The sequence below is a fragment of the Balaenoptera borealis genome (genome assembly GCF_965194805.1).
Source record: "Balaenoptera borealis genome assembly, chromosome: 2".
NCBI lineage: Eukaryota > Metazoa > Chordata > Mammalia > Artiodactyla > Balaenopteridae > Balaenoptera > Balaenoptera borealis.
Window position 1 is genome coordinate 85,127,366 of NC_138867.1, and position 17,658 is coordinate 85,145,023.

General features: G+C 38.0%; 1 protein-coding gene across 9 annotated transcripts in view; it reads left to right on the forward strand.

Moving 5' to 3' along the window:
• The window catches only part of PAM (peptidylglycine alpha-amidating monooxygenase), a 279,419-nt gene extending 262,096 nt beyond the window's left edge, over positions 1-17,323 (forward strand). For 4 of the 9 annotated variants that reach the window (XM_082375927.1, XM_082375926.1, XM_082375925.1 and 1 more), the window contains 6 exons: positions 146-261; positions 4,802-4,901; positions 6,978-7,031; positions 12,686-12,889; positions 15,795-15,851; positions 16,492-17,323. In XM_082375927.1, the coding sequence (XP_082232053.1) occupies positions 146-261; positions 4,802-4,901; positions 6,978-7,031; positions 12,686-12,889; positions 15,795-15,851; positions 16,492-16,667 (707 nt within the window). In that variant the 3' untranslated portion in view covers positions 16,668-17,323. Of the gene's footprint in view, positions 1-145; positions 262-4,801; positions 4,902-5,135; positions 6,944-6,977; positions 7,032-12,685; positions 12,890-15,794; positions 15,852-16,491 lie in introns of those variants that run through there. The other 5 variants (XM_082375928.1, XM_082375931.1, XM_082375929.1 and 2 more) reach the window with 3 other exon arrangements.
• Positions 17,324-17,658: the final 335 nt, after the last annotated feature.

Consider the following 17,658-nt stretch of genomic DNA (forward strand, 5'->3'; position numbering starts at 1 on the left):
CTAAGTATTTTGTTTTCTACTTTTGTTGCCAATTGGAGGAACCAGGTTGACCCTACATTTCTTGTTTGTGTGATGTACACACATGTATTGAAAAGCCAGTCTTATCCATATTTTAAAGGAAGGTTGACTGGATATGTTGTCACAGGTTTGCTCTTTGCGGTGAATGGGAAGCCTTACTTTGAGGACCAAGAACCTGTACAAGGATTTGTGATGAACTTTTCCAATGGGGAAATTATAGATGTCTTCAAGCCAGTGCGCAAGGTATTCACATACATTAACTATGTATCAGTTTTCATGAGAATAAAACTAAAACATGAATCTTGGAATTCGATTTATACTTGAATAATTTTTTAAAAACTTAAAGGACATGGGATTACTTTCTTAGCAGGGTTGATAGGAGTGCTGTATACTATGTTTTATTTAGAATAAATGTCCTTATCTATTCCCCAATGAATTTCTTCAGATGCAAATTAACACTGTACGCAATTCTAAGGTTCCTGGTTGATTTGCACACAAGAGCAGGTTTAAATTCACTGTAGTTAGATTACCTAAAATGTAAGTCTTTTCCTGGTTTCTTCCAGGTAAAGAAGATACCACAGTATGTTAAACTATAATTTTATAGTTCTCTTAGATTCAACAGAAATCTTGTTTGCTTTTTTTTATGCTATGACTACACTGAGCAACGAGACTTGAAAATAGCGTTTCTTAGAATGTATTCAAGTTCTAGAGATTTGGTTTAGGTAAAAGACTAAAGTCTAGTTTTGGCCTCGCAATGATATACCACTGTTTATTCTAACAGTGCTTTTTACAAACACAGTGACTGTGGTGCGGTGTGCCCATAGCCCTCTGTCTCCTCAGTTTGCTTTCTTTGCAAAGTGATTGCCAGAATGATCAGAATGCTCACATACGCTGCCTGAATGTGCTTGTGGTACATAAATTTTAGCTAAAATGCTGCAAATCAGAGTTATTTTTCAAAATTTGTGAAGATTTATCAGCTTTAATGGATCAAAATGCAACTGTCGTAAGCCACTGGATAAACCATATTTCCATACTCAGATTCTTATAGTATTCTCTAAGACACCAAATTTGCTAGCTTAAAAAAAAACTTTACAATGCCAATGTTAGAACACAGACAGCCAGTCTGGGATTTATTAAAATTCATTCTAGAGGTATTTATTAAGTACCCACCCTGTGTCAGGCATTATGCTAGATACTAAGGATACGATGGTGAACAGAACAGGGCACAGCCTTTCCCTCAGTTGAAGTTTAACAAAACTTACAGGATCCAAGTTGAACCAAACTGAATCTGAAGTAAAGATTCCTGTACAAATTTCTTTTTTTTTTTTTGGAGTTTCTATTGATAGATAACAAACAGGACTTTTCGTAGAAGTATTTCACCTGAAAAGCAATAAGCAATCAAATATCCAATCATAATAGCCCTTCAGAAAGAGATTCATTACATTGATAATAGGTATTTTACCTCAGTAGTGTTTCAGATCCTGACTGATTCTCTGATCTTCATTGTTTCGCCGCTTTGAGCTTCTTCATATCTATTGATAAAGAAAGTGAGATACTTCACTTCCTTTCAGGTCTTCACTTTGCATTAACACAGTGTTTGCTTGATTGTTCTTTTAATAATAATGAACTATGTCAATCATGTTATTAACTTTTAATTCAACTATACATCTAGAAATCAACACTAAGTGCTAAGCTAGAGGCTAGATTCTAAATGAGCCGTACTCGTAAAAATGTGAGCAGCCCTGAATGAAAATTTCAGACAGCCTTGTGCCTAAACATCAGTATTCATCAGACATTCAGCAATGAGTAAGTCACAATATATGGGTCAATACAGCAAACTTGAAAAGAGAGTCTAACTCCAAGATGAAATTTGCTTTTCCTTTCAATAAACAAGACTTGATATTACACCAAAACATAGAAATGTGTTCTGTGTTGACTCAGTAAACTGAAACCGGTTTATGAATCTCTCAGAATTTTCACTTAATTAGATTATCATCACAAAGATTAAGTTTGGGTGAAGGGAGTAATATGGTGTGTTGACTCCTATGTAAGAAGTGATTTTTCCTGCAAGTCAAAAGTCAACTTTTACATAATGTGTCTATGCCACTGTTTGTGCCTGTCCACTACTTACCTCCTCATATATTTCAGTTCTCCCTCTTCTATTACATTCTTTAGGAATGTTTATGTCTGAATGTATGATCTCCATCTTTATCTCTATGCAGGGAAGCTGAGACAGTAGGACAATAAAGAAGATGATTCTATCAAATGGTGTCAAAAAGTTCTGAGGGCAAAAGATACATAGTTGCCCTCCCCGCCACTTTCTTGCTCCCATAATCATAGCAAAGACTATGGTCCCTGTCATCGGCTTTCATACACCCTTCAGGCAGGCGTTTTTTGGTCTTCTTTCTTCTGCAAGGATGCTCATGTGGAAAAGGAAGGGAATAATCCCCGCTGATCCATACCAAAAAAATAAAATAAAATAAATAAGAAAGAAAGAAGGGAATAGTAACCCCAGATTCGTGTTATTTCTCCAACCTTAACAATGGAGATTAAAATCACAATATTTGACAGTGTTTGAGCCTAAGGTTCACACAAGTGAAATTACATATCCAGAGCTACACAGTAATGCTGGATACACCTGGATCTTAAACTCAGGTCTTTTTGACTCTAAAATGTGTTTAATATTGAGGCCACGGGATATATTAAACCATAACATAACTTGGTACAACTTCTTAGAGAATGATTTTGCTTAATATGAAGTAAGTTTAAACATTATTTTGTGTTAGAGCAAACATAGGATATGGAGAACACAAATTCCTTATGAATTTTTAAGACAGAATATAAGATTTTGAGGGCAAATTGCCCTGGGCTGTGTCACCAGATGCCCAGGAAGATGCTATCATTCTTTTCTCTGATCATTTTTATTTTGTTAGGGAGAAGTACCTCAAGAGAAGATTTCAAAGCCTAGAGTAGACCTTTAAATCTGTCCAACTCTGAAGTCTTAAAACCTAACACTAAATCTTACAGCATAATTTTGTTTCAAATGACACAGAGCAATAGAATAATTCATTTAATAGATTATAGTTGAGTGCCTGTGATTGCCGTAGGAATAGAGGTCCCAAAGTCCCATCCACTGAGCTTCCCCCTGAACCGCTCCTGTGGCCCCAAAATATTTCCAGCTGAACCCCTGTCTCCCTGGATCAGTTTGAGAACCACAGATAGAGGTTGATTGTTATTCTAGCCTTGAACTGATGACATATTGTGATTAATTTAAAGCAAAGTCCTTACCAATGAATAGTTCAAACATTACCCCCTCACCTTTGTTTCTCCACCTATTATAATATTTTTCCCATCAGAAAATATGAAGTACTTTACAACCACACGTTTTGCAAAGCAGTTTCTAAAAACATATTTTGGCATAGAGGAAGAACTCCCTGTGATATGCAATTCTGTTGCCACCTATTAGCTGAACCCAAAATAAAGGTGAACGTTTAATGACTGGCTTGGGAGATTTCAGCAAGGCAGTGTTTTGATTTCTGGCTCTCTGTCCTTTTCCTGCACATTTGTCAAGCTCATTTGATAGTTTGAAGGAATGAGCCTCCTCAGCGTGGCTGTCTCATTTTTCTTTTCAATGTGACAAATTGTTGCTGATTTTCAAAGCCCAGTAGTTTCTCCAAAGCATGTATTCTGCCCCTCCTACAGTGGGCTAAGAAGAGGAGTTTGCCTCATTAGCGCCCTTTGTACTCAGCAAACCAAAGAGGACAGATGCTATCTGGTAAGCCCATAAGTCAGGATAATGTTCCTATTCATACTCACTGTCATATTTTTGAGAATGGTACACTCAAGCAGGCCTCCTGGCCTCAAAGGTGAAAAAAATCATCCACATCCTGCCAACTAGCCAACACGTGGCAGCCTTGAAATCTTCAGTAGATAGATGGAAATGGCAGCAGCACATTTTAAGCCTGCTCTTCAAGAAACTAACTCGGTGACCCCAATAAAGTCACATAAAGGGCTCCCCTGTCTCCTGTGTCCTCATGATTGAGATGGCATGATTTGATATGGAAATGTGTCATGAAGGAAGACATATTAAAACACCAGTGTATCTGAAGTAAGCACAAAAGCCAGGAAATACTGAAGGGCACACTCAGTTTGTTTCCTTTGCTGACCAAAAATATTGTCAACACTGGGCTTCAGAGTAGAAAACCCGACCTTACTGCTTATCTCCTAGTATGCATTTCAGAAATAATCTGAATGTCCTGAATCTTTGTAGTGATTCCTCTTATCAGTAATATAAAAATACTTTTTAAGGAAGCTTATGATAGCTTGATGAGAATAATAACAAAAATCAAGACCTGGTCCTTTTTAGTTGTATAAATTAAAACAGGCAAATTTGACAATGACTAAAGGTAGAAGAAATATGAAGGCAAAAAATATTATTATTATTTATAAATATAAATAATTAGGTAAATAATGAACACCAACTAAACAAGAGTGTAAAAAAATAATCTGCTTGTAAATGTTCACTTCTTAAAAGACTAGAAAGTCAGTGATGAGGCCGCCTGCGTGTTTCCCAGCACACAGAATTATGTCCGACAGAGGCAGTGCCCAGTGCGTGAAGGGATGACTCTTTTTGGCCTAGAGTTGCTTTGATGGGAATCATTGTTCCTCTGGTTTGAGTAACATGCTTATGGTTTTCTTGTGTGCTGTACTGTGTTTGTCTGCCTTTTCATGAAGAACTCAAGTATAGGCTCACCACCACACTATGTGCTTCTTGTTTTGGCAGCACTTTGACATGCCTCATGACATCACTGCATCGGAAGACGGGACCGTGTATGTTGGAGACGCTCACAGCAACACCGTGTGGAAGTTCACCTCAACTGAAAGTATGACTTTTACAGCATTATTGTCCACATTTTCCCTCAGTTTTATTGCTTAAAAACATGTCAAAAAATTTGCATGTCTGTCTCTTTTTATTGCTAGGAGTAGAGTAGGAAATCAAGGTATGACTGGCAGTTGTTAAAAGACCTGTTGGTAGTCATTTCAGGGATTAACTTTTTTAAAAGCGGAAAGAAACTTTTTTTTTTTTTCTGCTGGCAGTCATCCCCTTGTTTCCACAGATATTCCACAGGAAATTCTTGATGCCTGAAGTAATGTCTGTTGCATTGAAAGCCCATGTTAATTCCAGCTTAGTTCCAGAAGGAGGAGATGACTCTGGCAAAGCAGAGGGCCTGACTGAGGCATCGCTTCCCACGTGGCTCTTCAGCTCTCAGTAGCTGCTGAGCATCTTGGAAGACCAGCATCTGAGTCAGACACATATCATCCCAAACAGGAAGCCCTCTGCATTTTCCCTTTAGACTTCAGCTTGTTCAAAATACTGAACTATGTTTTCATGTAACTCCAAAAGTATGTCTGGGGACAGAAGAGTTTCTCTATCAGGATCAGGCCAGATAGTTTGGAGATTTCTAGTTGCAATTTGGGCACTATTTCTAATTCTTAAAAAGCATACTAACGTAGCCACCTATATCATACTAAAAACTTAAGTTTTCTAAATTGAACAGTACCAAATGCTTAGTAGGCCACAAACCTCAGTGTCCAGAGATGCTTTTAAAATATGGCAGGGTCCAAACAGTAGGAGAAGATGAGGTTAAGGAAAAGAATTGCGGATAATAAATTTGAGGTATCAGGAGCTACAACAGCAGTTTTAAATAGAGAAATAATAAAGACTTGTGGACTTGATGAAGATAAGAAATACTACTTATAATAAGGAAAAATGCAAATTATAACAAGGAAAAAATACAAGGTATAACAAAGAAAAGTAAAATCATGAGTCCAAAAACTTTAATCACATACTGTACAGGTCTTGGAGCCCAAGTAAATTTGGTAACTGTTGTCTTCAGAATTGTCCTTCAAGTAATTTTTGCTGTTTTGTAATAAGGACCCAGTTAGGGCTGAGTGCACAGAGGTGCCCACGGACTATTCCCCTCCAGCAGTAGCTGCACATTCCCCTGCAAGTGTGCCTCTCCTACCACCTGCCTCCTCAAAGAAGAACCAGAAGGTGTAGGCAGACAGGAAGGCAAAGAGAGATGGATAATTCCCAACTGCATGACTGAACCCAGGCTTTTCAGAATAAAAAAGGAATAAATACCTTTCAAGATGGAGAAAACTTCAGAAATCTAACTAGTATCTTCATTTTACAGATAGGAATATGATACTTGAACTCGTTAAGATTCCCGGCTAAGGCTCTTTATTCCACCCTAGCGGTTGGTACTAAACAGAGATGCATATCCAAGTCACCTGGAGAAGGTTTTCAAAGCACGCATGGCCAGACCCCATTCAAGATCTATAGAAAGAAGAAGGGTTATAATATGGGTATTTTGGAAAGACTTCCCAAGTTGTTTTGAAATATCCCCTGATTGAGAAGCACTACAATATAGCATTCAGCTATGAAAGAGAAAAAGCCTTCTGCGCAGTCCAGAATGCAACCAAATAATAAATCTGGAAAAAACAGTACCTTGGGAACAATAAGACTGCCACAGAAGACTAAACAAGTGTCTTGTGTATTTATATTGTAGTATTTAACTAGTCAAATCAATTTGTCAACTAGAAGACTGATAATCAAACATGGCAGAACTAGTAGTCAGTCTAAGATGTCCACATGAAAACAGAACTGCTTGATATTTCAGAAATAATACAGAATTGTAAACTCCACATGGAAAATCTCATTTTAGATATGAAGACCTTAGAAATATTATTTCAGCTTTCCCTAGGAGGATTTTATCCAGGATTCATGGACCTGGCACCTAATTAGTGATCTGTATCAAACTCTTTTCTAATATAATAGTGTATTTGATGAATTAAAGAAATATTATCTACTGAGAAAAATTAATGTCAAAATTAACTTTTCAAATATTCTTTTTGGGAATTCTGATTTTCTCTCTGCTTGCTGTGCTGTGTTAAAGAAATGGAACATCGATCAGTTAAAAAGGCTGGCATTGAGGTCCAGGAAATCAAAGGTTGGTCGGATTCCTCTTGTGACTATGAAGCCCAAGGCTATTTGTGTTGAATTCTTTTATGACTCTTGATTGCACTTAAAAATTATCAGGCTAAAAATATAATATAATCTGATAAATTATCTATAACTTCTACTATGTACTTGAGCCTTTAAACCTACATGCTGCCACTGCTTTTTCTGATAAAATGGAATAGTAATAATGAGCTCAAACTCACTGATTTCAAGTGAGGAAAAGTGATTGGGGATGTAAGAAATCTACAACAAGTGGGTCAGAGACATTCAGAGAGGAAAAAAAGTCAGTCACTTTTGGAAGTATTTTAACCTCAGGCAAGTAGAAAAATAACATCCAGCATACTGGGAAAGGCCTTCCTTAATGGGCTCTAGTCTTTAGAGTGAAAAATATCTTTGGAGAGTTAATAATATAGGGGCCTGAAAAGATTAGCTGCTAAGCTCCATTCTTAGTACCATTCAGTCCCCAACATTTACTGAGGGCCATCTATGTGTAAGGCACTATAGCAATGAAACTGCCTGACTTCAAGAGACTTATAGCCTATAAGGACTCTGTGTGTGTACATACATACATGCATATTCATATATAGAAATAAGTATTATATCATTGGTATGTATTGTAAGACTTGGGGAAATGGAATTTAGCTACTGGCAAAACTACTGGGTTCATTTGGAATCCCAGTCAAATTATTTTCTCCCTTTCTTAGGATCAGTTTATATTTATACATTTTCTACTATTTGCAGGGATTTGACATTGTCGTGTAGTTAAGAACTCACTAGAGGTGTTCCTAATGTTTAAGTAGCAAAGTGATTCAATTCTTAGTTGCTTTACAAATGATTCTCCCAGATATTAAGACTTAAGCCTAGGCTTACTTGTTTTCCTTTTTCATGAAAGCAGGTGGAAAAGAGATGAAAAGAAGCAAGAACCAAGAGGCAGTTTAGGGATTTTATATAGGCAGATAAGAAAATATAGCCGGCTCAAGGTTGAAAGGGGTAAGATAATATTATAAAATAAATAAATAGCAACTGTTTGGCATTTGTAGAGATTCTACCCAGCTGACACTACTGAGTGACATTCATACTACACATATTGAAGAAGTTCCTGATCCGCTATTTTTCTGTTAATTGTTATATAAAGAGTTATCGATAAGTTCTATTCGCCCTGGAATAAAGACGTTGGAAAAGATACTGTTATTAATAAGAGCTATCATTTATGGAGCACAAAAAATGGGCTATACAGAGAATTAAGGTTAATCCTTACACCAACCATATGATAATTGCTATTATCCCCATTTTACATATGTGAGAAAATTGAGGATCAGAATTACTACTAAGATATTAAATGGTAGAGCCAGAATTTAAACCAGTCTGGCACCAAAGCTATGCTCTTAACCACTATTACTGTATTGCTGAGGAGAGATCAATACCACCAATTCATTCACCATAAATTCTTCCAGGAACTACAGGTTGTGGATGGTTGCAGTTTACTCTGAAATCTCTGGGATTTCGAAGTGGCCTCAGACCATTTCTATTTAAATAGATCCCACCAAAACTCTGAGACTGTACTGGTTGACTTGCTGTGAACAGCCCACCCACACCGATCTCACCCATTGGCCACATCCTCTCTCCTGCACACCACTGAGTCTGTTTGGTCGAGAAACCTCTCAGCAGCTCAAAAAGTCAATTTAATAGAAATGCCTTGTCATGACAGTTCCATTTTAATAGTTAGGAATACCCAAACCCAAATGAACTTGTTCTAGTCCTCTTTGAACCCGTATGACTCTCATTAAACTTTTTTTTAAAAGATTATTTTCTTATTACAAAAAGGAATATAAATCATTCTGGATCTCCAAGAGTTTGTCTTTTATCAAAATCTGGAAGCTTAATTTAAACCACCTCTTACAAAGAGAGGGAGAAACACCATCCCAGACTTAACAGCCCTGTAGATACATGGTAATTGTACATTTTGAAATTCGAGTAACCTTTGATGACACTCATCCCCACTGTGAAAGGTTACACAGCCGATCAGGAATAGAGTTTCAGAACCAGTGTTGTGTTCTCAGGGAGTTTCAGGGATAAGAGAATTTGTGATGATAGAAACTTAGGAAAGGGATTGAAACTTTCGAGTAAAGTTACTAGGTATAAAATAGATATGCCAATATCCCACCAAAAGCATAGCCCTTCACCCCTTCCCCACCCCCACCGTACAAGATGATGATGGCAAATCAGACTTAAGAAAATAAAAATAAATTCTCTATTTTTAGCAGTTAGCATCTTAGACCTTATGGAGAGCAGCACATTGTAGGGGAATCACATTGCATTAAACAAACAAACCAAAAAATGAGTACAGGAATACTCGTTTTATTGCACTTTGCAGATATGCACTTTGTGTTTTTTACAAATTGAAGGTTTACGGCAGCCCTGCATCGAGCAAGTCTATCGGCGCCATTTTCCAACAGCATTTGCTCACTTCGTGTCTCTGTGTCACACTTTGGAAATTCTTGAAATATTTCAAACTTTTTCAATATTATTTGTTATGGTGATCTGTGATCACCATCTTTGATGTTACTACTATGAACTCGCTGAAGGCTCAGATAATGGTTAGCATTTTTAGCAAGAAACTATTTTTTAATTAAAGTATATACGTTGTTTTCTAAGACATAATGCTGTTGCACCCTTAATAGACTACAGTATAGTGTAAAGATAACTTTTATATATATGCACTGGCAAACAAAAAAATTTATGTGACTCACTTAATTGCAATATTTGCTTTATTGCGTTGGTCCAGAACTGAACCCACAATAGCTCCAAAGTATGCCTGTAGTCTCATTGGTGCTATATGTACTTTTCATGTCTTCTAACATGTTACTTGCCAGTATGCCGTCTACAACCTTCAGCCTTCAGTTCCAGCTGTGATGGACTGGGTCATAATTGCTATGTTGCTGTATTAAGAGTGTCTCTCCTTTCCTGTCCCAGTTACTCCAAGTGGTCTCTGGGCTTCTCCCCTCTGTCAAGCGGGGAGAGACATGCACGTGCTTGTGTGTGTGAGCTCACACAGGAGTGCACCTAGCCTCCCTTTCTAAATGCATTGCTTTAAAGAAGAAGGAAAAAACTTCCTATACATCAGCTTTCAAAATTCTTTTTATTTCCAAGTATCTCTAGATATTCCAAGAAAGCTTGTTTGAAGACATATTTTGTTGTAGATTGAATACATCTGGCCTCTTATATAGGAGAATGTCACAATGTCCCATGGGGAACCCCCACCTTCCAGAAGCCCCAGGTCCTGGCTAATCTTAGAGCTTCTCCATTCCATCTTCATCAGGGGTGCTCTAAATTACTGGGGGTTTTAATTAAAGAATTTAGGATAAAGAGTAAAAGTGACAGAATTTAGATTGTTCTTTACGCTTTGAATGGAATTCTTAGTCTCTTAAGTGATAACGGTTTTTTAGGCTTTTTACTCCACTTATAAAGGCTTCTAAGAAGAGCAGCAATTTTTTCTTTTATATTGGGAAATTAAAATTTTTTATCCTCTTTCTTTAAAATGTAGAGCATCTTTTAAAATCTAAACATACTTCAACTGGTTCCAAAAGTTAGAATGTTCAACTATTTTCAGTAGATGGCACTCAGCGTACAGAAGGGATGTGGAAATCAAGAATTTCTAAAGTGCAGTGTGCGTATCTTAGCAAGTTCATTACCTCATTCTCAGCACACTTACTATGAATGGTAAAATGATTCTGTTAGTCTGTCACCTACTTCATAGTTCTTCTTTCCTTTTACTGGAGCCCGATCCTAGCTCTGCCTTATCGATGAAACTAGGTATGAACTGGTACAGCCAATGTCTTAGGTGTAGGTAAACCACTAAATGACAGGTAGAAAGTGCTATATAATTACTCTGATTATAGTCACTTTCAAATAGAAATAAACCCTTCTTCCAAGGTAACAAGTTCTTGACTACCAATCTATATCTTTGGCCTATATTTTTTAATCCTATCATCTCTTTATTGTTATTTTTTGCTTAAATATAGAACAATTTGTATACCTTTTCTACAACCGTGAAGAAAAAGACAAAACAGCTAGTGGTCAGGAAGAGTAAGAATCACATTCATATTCCTCTTGGAAACTGAGACTTAGAAAGATTAAATTTGAACCATTTAGATCTATGAACCAATCCCTTTCCTTCTTTCCCACTGAAGTTTCAAGACCCACGTCAGTGGATAAAGGAAGAGAAATAATGGTCTCCCCGTAATCACAGTACAGGGAAGGAAATGAAGACTGTGAGGCCATCTGTAAAATGGTGATAATAATAGTGCCCACTCATAGGCTTGGTGTGATGATTAAATGAGAACAATGCCTGAAACAGAGTACGTGCTTGATAGATATAACTGAGACTGGGAAGGAGGCTGGCTCAGAACATTGAGGCAAAAACCTGGGACTTCCCAATTGTGTGTATCATAAATTGTGTTTACAATGCCTTAAGTGATTTAAGAAATGCTTCCTTGGAGAAGTGTCCAGCAAGCTACTAAGCTGTGTCCATACATATTAAATGTTAACCAAAGATTTTCCTGATCGTGTTAAACCACTTATCCCTGCCATTTTGTCAAAATTTCCATGAGGCCATATGATGCATTCTGTATCATAGGGCAGAGGGCACACCAAGAAGTTGAAGTTCAGAAACCTTGTGAGCCTTTTGGCAAACATGGTTGTGACTTCCAGCCTTCATACACAGGGTTCTTGTACAAACACATATATGTGCTTCTTGGGGGCAAGAATACCTCAAGGTTCAACCTCATTTTCAAGTCAGTAGTTATTAAGATTCCTGCAGCTGCTTATATGGTTTTATTGTATCAATTTCCCAAGCAGTACTTTAGGCCTGATATCTACCCAGTATCTGCCAATATCACAGAATAGTTGTGTAAGTTATTTTCATCAACAACAAATGGACATACAGTGCATCTGTGTGCACTTACAACTTGCTGGGAATGGTAGAAAAGAACCTGGAAAGGACACAGTTCCTTTTTCCATTTCATAATTCTAGAATTAATATGTGCAACTATGCATGTGAGGTACCAATAATTCATTGAACATGAAAGAGGTTCATAAACCAAAGACACAAGGAAACAAATACTTATTAAGCACCTTTTTTATGATAAACATTTATCCTCAATAATTTCATGAAGGAGGTTGTTATCATCATCACAGTTATACGGAGGAGGTTTCCAAGGCCCAGATCACTTAAGTAACTTGCCCAAAATTACACACGCTGGCTATGTAGGAGAACTGGAGTTTGAGCCCAGATTCATCTGACTCCACCGTGCACACCAGTTCTGTCCCCTACACCATGCTGCCTGTGCATTTTAACTTTGAAAAAATGCAAAAGTAGGATGTATCTTTTGTGGAATTACAATTAAAGAGGGAACAAAGGGCGGAACCAAAGAAACCCAATTTAAAGGTGAAAAATCATTCACTGGGAATTTGCTAGTCACAATTGCCAGCTCAGTAGATGCAGATATTGAAATATGAACCCCACATGCATTGAGCTCAACAAGTTCTTCATGAGCAGCTGTTAATTTGACTGGGTAGGGGCGGGTGGGAGTGTTTTGGAGTCTTTGAATTAGTTGAATATTGTAAACTCTTCTTTCCCTGAAGAATCCGAGGCAGTTGTTGAAACCAAAATGGAGAACAAACCCACCTCCTCAGAATTACAGAAGATGCAAGAGAAACAGAAACTGATCAAAGAGCCAGGCTCGGGAGTGCCCGTGATTCTCATTACAACCCTTCTGGTTATTCCAGTGGTTGTCCTGCTGGCCATTGCCTTATTTATTCGGTGGAAAAAATCAAGGGCCTTTGGAGGCAAGTAAAATGAGCCCCTTGAACTTGGAACCTTACCTTCGAAAGAATGTTTGGCCTGATTATCCTCAAAGTTTGGTTGTGATGTTTTTCAGTGTTTTTCTTTTTTTCTTGTGTTCTCTACCTTTTTCAACATTGTCTATGTTCCAAATATTGTCTATAGTTAGTATCACAGTGGAAAATATATCTGGAGCTTCAAAATTTGGATAGTTAGATTAAAATATAACCTTTATTATTGCCTTTTAGCATTGGCTTAAACCCATTTAATGTCTCCATATGAAACTGCGTAGATAAGTAGAGTCAGTATAAATTAGCTGAAGGGTCAGGAAGGAGGAGATCCCTTCTGTTAGAAACAGGCCCAGTCCTCAAAATGCCTGGGTCAGTTTTTTAGAAGTTGTATTTTTCCTTAGTCCTGGCTCTAGCTCCTAGCTACATGACCTTGGGCAAATTACTTAATCTTTCTAAGCCACTTCATCTATAAAGTGGGGATAAAATACTCACAAGGTTGTGTAAGGATTAAATGAAATAATGTACGTAAAGCATTTATCACAGTACCTGACACTTAGTAAGTGCTCAATTAATACCACCAATAATTATTAGGAATAATCATTAGTAATAAAGTAATAAACGTCATAAGAAGTCATAAGAGATACTTGTCTTAAACCTCAGCTCTCTCAGGAAACCAACTATTTCTATAAGAAACCATTTGATAGTTTTTAAATAGTCATAATTTAGGCCATCAGCCTTCCCTAACCAAACAAGGGAGGGTCCAATACTGGTGTCAGTATTTTATCAAATCACTATCATATTATAGGACCCAGTAGCTGAGTTCCTTTCAAGGTATCCACATAAATGAACAAATAATCCAACTTGTGATCCTCACCTGTCGGGAACAGTCCTTTAGCTGGGTCCCCAGGTCCTAAGGCAGGAGGCTACAGCTATGCCTGGGAAGGCATCCATGGACCAGGGTGGAAGGAAGCATTTGATCAAGAAATAGCATCTGATCGTATTTCAGGCCAAGGCGACCATGGCAGGGATTCAGTGCCCATGGCAAAGCCCTGACACAGAAACAAAACCAGAGGATTTAATTTAATGATTTGTGAAAGGGAATTTTTCTAGGACTTTCTTTTGCTTTTCATCTGCAATCAGTAAAGCTCTGCAAAAATACAGCTAACTCTTCCCAAAAGGGACTGCTATGGAGCCCTTGTTATGGGTATGGAACTGTGTTAAGCAGAGGCAAAGATAAGTAAATGTAGTCATCATCTTCATGGAGTTAGATGGAAGCTTCAAAAGAGCAAGAATCTTGTATGTTTACTTGTTTACTGATATATCCCCAGCACAAATAACAGTTCCTGGCACTAGGGGTTTGATAAATAGTCATTGGGAAAATGACTGAATAAATAAATGGAGCTCACAGAATAGATGACACATAAAAAAGAAATGACACATAAAGGTATTAAGAGAGGGTGGTAAGTACAGTGATAAATACACAGTATCAGGAACACATGGGGCCTGGGGGCAGGTAGCAAGAATGTTGGTAATCAACCCACACTGGAGGAGGAGTGGCTGGGGAGTAGAGAAGGTTTGGTGTCCCCTGTTTGCTGTTAGCACGCGTGGGTGGCACTGTTACCGGGATACTGAGTTTACAGGCGTGTGTTGGGAAGACAGGGACCCAGGTCGAACCATATGAAACTGCCATTGTTCAATCATGTTTTATTTAGAAAACTACAGTTTTATACGGTTCAGTCTAATACATTTAATTCTAAAAGTAGATCAGCTTCTCACCTTTTTTCAACATTTGTTCCTGATAGATCTTATCCAGTCTCTGAGGGTTTTTAATAACCCTCATGAAGGGCCTTCCACTTATTCAGCATACCCTTACAGCATGTCAGCTCCACATCAGACACTGTCCTAGGCACAGGGGATGCAAAACTGACTAGGGACTGTCCCGCATCCTTATGGAATTTACAGTCTAATTAGTTGGCTTTCTAACGGTCTCACCAGATTTTTCTTCGCTTCTTGCCTATTTCTCTCCCCACCAACTCCTGCCTTTGCTCTGTCCTCTGCCTGTGAGCTTTCTCCATGTTGCTGCCCGCTCTCCTGGTTAGAGACTTTGAGCCTTCTTTCCCTGACCACAGCCCTTAAGGGAGTGTTGGAAGCAGGGCAAAGAGTGCAGGGAGATACACAGCACACAGAGAAATGAAGTCCATAAGGAGTTCTGCCCCCGACTAAGGAAAGAAAGTCAATTCTTCATGGAGATGGGCTGGAATTTGGGGAGCCCAAATTTTGGAATTGGGGTCACCTTGTATGGCTGAAAGTACTCAGGGTTTCAGGTTTTTTGCCTTCCGTCTTACATAAAAAGGTAATGGTGTACGTGGATCCAAAGCTTTCTCAAGCAGGACATGTACTGTTCTTAATAGAAAGACAAAAACCTCAGACCAATATTCCTAAAATTGTAATAAGCTTCCAAATTTTTACACATTACTGGTGACTGAATTTTTTCCTAATAAAGGTGACTAATATTTACTGAGCATTTACTGTGTGTGTACCAGGCCCTGTTATAAGCATGTCACATGCAGTATCCCATCTAAACCTTACAGAGAGGTAGGGTTTGTCATTGATCTCTCTTTTCTCAGAAGAGAAAATTGAGGCTCAGAGAAGTAATTTATTGAGATCGCACAGCCTGTAAGAGACCCAGGCAGGAGTCAAACCCAGCTCTGGCCTTTGTATACATCACAATAACATATTGCCTTTATTTTCCCTTAGAATTCTAAGAATACATACGGACAAGAGCCAGGCCTTGTTATTAATCATTCATGAATTAATTCCTTATTTTGTGTTGAAAGTTGAGCCCATGGATTGAGGAAGGTGACTGGGACTCATTTTGAAATATGCCATCTTTTTCTAGCAGATTCTGAACATAAACTTGAGGGAAGTTCGGGAAGAGTTCTGGGAAGACTTAGAGGTATGCCTGTGACCTTTTAGAATTCTTCACATGTGATTCAAAGTCAACAAGTGCGTGTCTTTTGAAAAGCAGGGAGATATTTTTTATTTTCTGTCTGGAAATTAAACTCCTTGTGTGCAGCACAGCGTCCCCAGAATGCAAACCATGAACCAACCGAAGCGTGCGGCTCCGGCGCACGTTCTCCAGCTTCGTTTTCCCAGCGTGCTCTTCTGTATTATCGAATTCTCTTCCCCTGCCTTTGTATCTGGCTTCATTTGTCTTCACTATATTTTCTATCACTTCTGTCAGTGTGTCAGTGCATGTCTCGGTGAAGATGACCTTTTCGTAAAGTCATTGAAACGAAGAGCTGCTCAAGGGGGTGCCCATTCCAGAGAGCCTGGAAAAGGCAGGAGGTGAAAAGTGAATCTGAAATAATCCTGCAGAAACACATAATCCTGGGGAGCTTTGGGTTTTTTCCTTATTTATTTTAATGAATCTGTGGAATCATATCTTTCTGACTCTGTAGGATAAGTATCTATGTCACTTTTTTTTTTTCCCGCTAATATCTACCCTTTCCCATCCCCATAAGGATTTACAAGGAAACTGAGAATCATTTGTGCAAACGTTACCTCAATCCTCTGTCATTGTTCGATTTCTTCAGGAAAGGGAAGTGGAGGCTTAAACCTCGGAAACTTCTTCGCAAGCCGGAAAGGCTACAGCCGAAAAGGCTTTGACCGCCTTAGCACGGAGGGAAGTGACCAGGAGAAAGATGATGACGGAAGTGAATCAGAAGAGGAGTATTCAGCACCTCTGCCTGTACCCGCACCTTCCTCCTGAAAACGGGGCTTTGATTTAGGTTGATGAAATTTGCCAAGAATGCCAGATTCCTTTCCCTTTAGCACGTTTAGCGTTTTGTGTATTTAATTGTAAACTGTACTAGTCTGTGTGGGACTGTACACATTTTATTTACTTCGTTTTGATTTAGTTGGCTTCTGGTTCTAGTTGAGGAGTTTCCTAAAAGTTCATAACAGTGCCATTGTCTTTATATGAACGTAGAATAAACAGTTCTCTTCTTCCATCACACTAGTAATTTAATGATGGAAGGTTTGCTCATCTGCATTTTTGAGACTTTTCTGTAGTTTGTAAATAACCCCATTCTCTGCTTGAACACAGTATTTTCCCAATAGCACCTCCATTGCCAGTGTCTTTCTTTGGTGCCTTTCCTGTTCAGCATTCTCAGCCTGTGGCAGTAAAGAGAAACTTTGTGCTACATGACAACAAAGCTGCTAAATCTCCTTCTATTTTTTTAAAATCACTAACATTATATTGCAACGAGGGAAAGAAAAAAAAGTCTCTATTTAAATTCTTTTTTTAAATTTTCTTCCTCAGTTGGTGTGTTTTGGGGATGTCTTATTTTTAGATGGTTACACTGTTAGATCACTATTTTCAGAATCTGAATGTAATTTGTGTAATAAAGTGTTTTCAGAGCATTAGCTGTCAGAGTGTATTTTGCAATTTTTGCATATTTGCAGGGTTTGTATACAACTTTTGTAATAATTACACAAACCACAGATATAGTGAAACCTATTCAATGTCTTCAACCAAAAGAAATGTATTAAAATTAAGATGGTATTTTATTATGTAGCTGATATAAATTAAAAACTAGCCTAAGAGTTTACATACATGTGTAAAACCAGGCTTTCTTTTAAAATTCAAAGAGGGTTTTTGCCTGTATATCAATCAGAAGGTTAATAAAAGGTGATCATAGCTAAGAGGAAACCTGTGTCTCAAATTACATATGCAAATTAATCCATCAGTGTAGGTTACT